Consider the following 6,050-nt stretch of genomic DNA (forward strand, 5'->3'; position numbering starts at 1 on the left):
CGGTTACTTTCATAGAAAGTTTCCAAAGTCCTTTCAGAGTGACAGATGCCTGGCCTGGTATCTGGTCTGGCAGGTTGGGCTGTGTCTGGGTTTGAGTGTAGGGCAGTGGGGTAAATATAACTAATGCTCTCTTGAAAGACCTTTAAAAATGGTTTGATTAATATTGGTGGTGTCATCATCGGTTGCAAAATAAGACAAAGCACAGCAGCATATATATCTCTGGATGTATCGGAGTGGTGTTCTCATGTCATTCATGACATGAGATGACAGCAAAATTTGCTCTCATTTTATGTCATGGTAACAATTTTGCCTTCTGATATCTACTAAGAAAATTGTTAACTGTTAAACAGTTTATGAGAAGACCTATAGTAATTACTTTGGCCTATCAAAAAGGATGGAGACAATCCAGTAAACCAATCAAAGCTCGAAGTAATTATACGTAGCCGACACAAAGCACGGGAAAATGTGCACATGTGAGTCAGGATTGGTTTTGGTTTCACTTCTGATTGGTTGAAAAAGTGGCGCGAGAACTTCAAACCAATCATGGAGTGAAGGAATGCAAAGCAATTCGCTTATTACTTTCGACACTCAATTGAAAACCGCTCTATTGCCATTGTCATAATTAATTCATTGCAAGGTTTAAATTAATTTTATGTTTCATCCATTGTTTTAATTTGTTGTTGACGTAAGTGTTTATTGTCAAGTTTTCTATTGACCAAAATTGTTTTCTTGCTCTCCTCAAATTTGCCCTTACTTTGGCGCAGTTTTCAACCACATTTTGCCAAAATAACCACCTTTTTGAAAAATAGACAGGCATTCGCTTTGATACATCTCAATAATAATAATAATAATAACAACAACAACAACAACAACAACAACAACAACAACAATAATAATAATAATAATAATAATAATAATAATAATAATGTCAGAATTATTGTTGTGTGGCTTTATAGCCAGCCAGGTGCAAGGACATCTGAAGATGTTTCATTAATGATTACACAGACGACTAGTCTTGATCTGTCAAAACATGATCAATACAAAGGAATATTTTCGTACAATTTATGAAGATTTCGCACAAGAATGCTACTCATAAAGCTCCATTATTTACAAGCGCGAGAAATAAGTTGCTCATCGCTGAAAAATGCAGGTGATATAAAATTGTTTTAGTTATCTATTTCTGGTTTTGTGCACAATGATGAAGTTTTATTCTTGAACGTTCTCTTTTGAAAAAAAACATCTTTTGAGAATGCACGTATATTATTCGGCAAAAGTTTATTCTTCCCAGAAATGGTGATTTTTTTTTCCTTAATAGAGGAATAGCATAGATGATAGAAAGAATATGAATATCAAGACTTAATGGAAGTCAATTCAAATTTTGTTTTTAGGCGTTGTCTGTAGGGAAGTTAGGCGTTTAAATTAAAGACTGCAGCGAAAGCAATAGGCTTTCATAAGAAAAAAATACCTTTAGCTTACCGCACTATTCCGACCTAGCGTGGCCAATTTTTCTACACTTAAGCGTTCCCTGCTAACTAGAAACGCGAACTAGTAGAAATTAGCGGTTTCTGGCAGACATGAGCACTTGTTGATGAAAATTTTGTCAATCGCAACATTTACCCCGTTTTTACCAGTTTCGTTTTTTTTTCTCGGAGATCGGGAACTCGCTAAAAGACGAACTCGGAGCCTTTGGCTGCCAGTGTGTCGTTTTTTTTATTATTTGCTTTTTTTTTTTACTTATTCGTGGCAACCGTGTTTTTAAAATATGCATCGAAGGGAACTCGACTCTATTTTACAACCGAGTTTTTATAGTGAACAATTCAGCAAGTCTATTACATTTGGAAATAATTTCCAAGTTACTGTGATGATGGGGCTGGAGCAAATAAGAAGCCGCATACTGCCCCGAGGCTAGTAAGATAATATATAATATCTTTACATCAACAATCGCAACTTCTAAATTTAGCAAAACGTATGGTGAAATATCATGCATGCAGCACTCAATTATGTCACGCGTCCTATTAAAGAAGAATTATTAATGATGCAGTATCCCACAAAGCCAAACGCGAGGTCGAAGATATCCATCATTCAAGTTACTTTTAGGGCCGATTTGCACGGTGCGATTTTGGCGCATGCGACAAGCTTAAGCCTCATTTACACTAGCAAGTTTTCCTTGACAAGTTTCCCTTGGCAGGGTAAATGGAAAAATATGACAAGTTTTTCCTTGACAAGTACACTCGACAAGTAATTTACATTAGCAAATATCGTCCTTGACAAGTTTTTCCTTGACAAGTGTCCTTGTTAGAAAACAAGCATGCTAGTTTTTGAACAAGAACACTTGTGAAGGACGATATTTGCTAGTGTAAATTCCTTGTCAAGTGCTCTTGTCAAGGAAAACTTGTCACATTTTTCATTTACACTACCAAGGAAAACTTGTCAAGGAAAAAGAAAAAGAAAGTTGGGAGTAACCACGCATTTTTCAGAGATAATAAGTTCTAATTTGCCAAAGAACGCCATACATTGCTTTGTGTTTTAAAGCCCGGTTTACACTGGGACATAAGCATATGCAAAAGCTGTGCAAGCATAAGGAAAAGGAATCGTTTCCATTTTCTTATGCTTATGCTTATGTCACGTTTATTACTGTGTAAACCGGGGATAACAAACGTAAGCATAAGACGGAGGTGTCAGCTGTTTTTATGCCAATGGATATTCAAGTCAGTAGTGCCTAAGATGGTGTCCGAAGGTACTGTTTTTTTTACAAGAAACTTGCTGGGGCGGTTCGCAATTATCCCTGCCTTTGCGACAAATCGCCAGAAATAAAATTCTCAGTCCGCTGGTGGCGGTGGCAGTTCCCGAGTCGCCTTGTTCTTTCTTCTTTCGGAAAATATCCCTTAGAAAAAACCTAACAGGACCTCTTCAGTCTGTTTTCTCGTTCTCTTTCTTGTCGTCGTCTTCTTCTTCTTCTTCTTCTTCTTCTTCTTCTATAAAGCAGAAGGAGTAATAGTAATGGTAAATTAGAAAAGAAAACTTTTTTTTATGTTTTAGAATCGGAAGTAGTAGTCGTAGAACTTATTTCTCGGTTTCTTTTTCAGCTGTCCACACCGGGACCTTCCAGAGCTGGGTCAATTAAAAAAACCTTACCGTCAAGGAAAACAGTCGGATCAAAAACTTCCAGCTCCACATCTAGTTCAGGTAAAACATTACACACACACCATTTGATTTGATTTGCTTTTAATTTGTTAATTTCAGTTCACATTGTCCCCAGTTAGTGCTCCAGCGCTAGAACGACTGGCGCTTTAATTAAATAACGTTCCTTTCCTTTTTTTAAAATCATATTTAGGCCGATCTCAAAGAGTTGTAAGACAGGACCAATGAAATCGCGAAATTACTCTCGAGACTCCACTTTCAATGCTGATCCCTTCCAAGTAATTAATGTATGTTTGTGTTTAGCTTCAGCGGGTGCTGTTGATGAAGCAGACTTTGAAAATGCATTTTTCGATTGCCCAGATTTAAAGGTATGTGAACAAAAGTTCTAGCAATCGATTTAACCACAGCTCATTTAGGGCGTAACGAGAGGGCGTGCTTGCATGAGGGATCTACGACGCCGACGTCGACGAAAACGTCACCTCAAAATATAACGTTGCACTATCGTAAGTTTCTCGCGGTTTGGCCATCTCGTTCGCGTCTTACAATGTGGCCGAAGTATCCTAAAAATAAATTGGTACGAGCGGTTTCAGAGCAAAAATAGAGAACGAAAGATTCACATTTGAACGCTCACGTTGTCGTCAAAACCTCAGATTTGGTGATTTCACGTCGTTTTTGTGCAGAGAACAGCACGTTTATGCGCTAAAATGCGTGCCGCGCGTGCAGCACGATTATTTTTCCTCTTTTAACCAATGATATTGTTGTTTCGTGGCGTTCTCGTTGACGACCGCGTCGTAGATCTTAAAGTCCCTAGGATGGAGCTTAAGCACGCGCGTTTTTGAGACGCGGACGGCAAGCGGAAGTGAGCTGTTTTCCCTTTTAACTTGTCTTCCCACAAACACATTTCCATTGCTAAGTATCTTTTGTCCATTAGAGATGATTAGTATAAAATCTGGGAGACAGCACTGTCCTGGCACGCGAAATGTTCTCTTCCGGTTGCCTTCCGCGTCTCAAAAACGCGCGTGCTTAAGCTCCCTCCTATTTGAACGGAGACGCGTACTCAAAGCACCCGACGCTGAATTTTTAATTTTCTTCCCGAACATCCACACCGTTTATACCAATTTTATTCCTGGAAGGCTGGTTCACACATTGAATGCTGAATGACTTGTAATCATCGCAGAATGATTACAATAACTCAAAATGATACTTTAAAATGACGTTCACGAAGCCACTAGTTGAGGGCCACTAGTTTTTCAGTGATTACTGTTGTGTGTTACCTTCTATAAAGATAGTTGATTATTATTATTATTATTATTATTATTATTATTATTATTATTATTAAGCCGTCAGAGTTGTCGTAGTGCAAGCTTCCTGTTCAAATTCCAACCACCGAGGTGAAACTCAAATGAAATAAAATAAAAGTGAATATCTGATATCCCTGCGGTTGCGAATTAACTTGTATCAACCCTCTGGATACAGCCAAATTTGCGTGCTTCCGTGCAAACTGCTTTTGAGGCGTCTAAATTCATGAACCAAAGTTGGTAAACACAGCCCAGCCTGTTGAATCTTACATCGGAGATACCCATTTGTGGCATGTTTGATACCTTTAGGTGCCTGGTAATATTGCCTTGTGTATCCCTTTTTTTTAGGTTTACAACGGAAAGGATCTGTCCGAAGAAATGACAAAGATACAATCAGTTTTATCAGACGATAAGAATGACTGGGAACACAGAGTGACTGCGGTAAGGGTCGCTTTTTTGGTGTTAGTGACCAGGGTATATTCGCGACGGGACTTGGATCGGGGTGTATTGGAAGTCACTGCAAGTTTTGCTATCAAGGAGAGTGGTGTGGTCTGCTAAGATGCAAATCGCTTGAAGACTTAATGTCATTGCCTACCGATTAGCTGTGGTTGCTTTAAGCTTAGGAATGGTTTCGGTATCCTAAACGGTGTGCCGTATAAGTCAAACTACGGAAAACATTTTTAGCTAATCGCAAATGCAGATCAAATAAGCCAATCATGAAGCACTCCAGGGCAAATGCAACCAGTCTGCGTTAACCGCGGGAAAAAGCGCAAGACATCATTTGTTTCACTTTTATGCTGATTGGCAGAGAATGCGGCTCTTAGCCAATCAAACAGCATAGATTTGAAAATCAAAGCAATCGCGTTACAAGCACTTTTGACACTGAGTTGAAAACTACAGTTTGCCAACATGCCTGTCCTCTCTTTGCTTTCAGCTCAAGAAAATTCGCAGTTTGGTTCAAGGTGGTGCACTAGAATACGATAACTTTGTGTCACTGCTGAGACTTCAGGAAGGCGCGTTCAAACTTTCGGTGAGTGTGAGAATTTAACATAGTGGATTGTAACCTCTGAGCTTAAAAAAAGGTTTTACTGAAATTTTGATCCGTGTCTATTCCTGTTGTTTCATCTATTCATTCTTAAATCGGACCCCATCGACAAGTAAAATCGGGCTGAATGGGATTAGAGTGGTAATTAAGGTGATTGCCTGGTTTTGCATTGTGCAACCCTACTGCGCATAACTTCTTGCGTCATTGGCGCGCGCATTAGCTCGCGCACATTGATAAAATGGTGGACTTTTAGCTTAATCTGTCAAGGAATGGAGTTATGTACTCGTAATAGGTACACGGAAAACATATTTTAAGGAGAAAAAAGTTGGGCAGTAGAAGCTGTCGTATTTACATACAAATGGAGTGAAAACTGCATTGGAGCTAGACACTGAATGTGAGGGGATGATGTAGCGGCCCAAGATCGAGCAATTTGAAATCACTTTACTCCAAGATTTTGGCCCGGACAAACAAGTAGGCTCAAGTTTTCAGTAACATTCAGTAGCTTTTGCTATATGACAACAATTTTCCGGTTGATCAAGTTTCGAACGCTTCTCGCATAATTCGGA

At 39.0% G+C, this 6,050-nt stretch overlaps 1 protein-coding gene across 6 annotated transcripts in view; it reads left to right on the forward strand.

Annotated features, from left to right (window-relative positions):
• Positions 1 to 6,050, forward strand: part of LOC138040377 (CLIP-associating protein 1-like) — a 73,815-nt gene that overhangs the window by 24,630 nt on the left and 43,135 nt on the right. For all 6 annotated transcript variants that reach the window (XM_068886118.1, XM_068886113.1, XM_068886130.1 and 3 more), the window contains 4 exons: positions 3,087 to 3,186; positions 3,445 to 3,509; positions 4,788 to 4,880; positions 5,374 to 5,469. In XM_068886118.1, the coding sequence (XP_068742219.1) occupies positions 3,087 to 3,186; positions 3,445 to 3,509; positions 4,788 to 4,880; positions 5,374 to 5,469 (354 nt within the window). The remainder of the gene's footprint in view (positions 1 to 3,086; positions 3,187 to 3,444; positions 3,510 to 4,787; positions 4,881 to 5,373; positions 5,470 to 6,050) is intronic.

The sequence above is a fragment of the Montipora capricornis genome, chromosome 1 (assembly GCF_036669925.1).
Source record: "Montipora capricornis isolate CH-2021 chromosome 1, ASM3666992v2, whole genome shotgun sequence".
Classification (NCBI taxonomy): Eukaryota; Metazoa; Cnidaria; class Anthozoa; order Scleractinia; family Acroporidae; genus Montipora; species Montipora capricornis.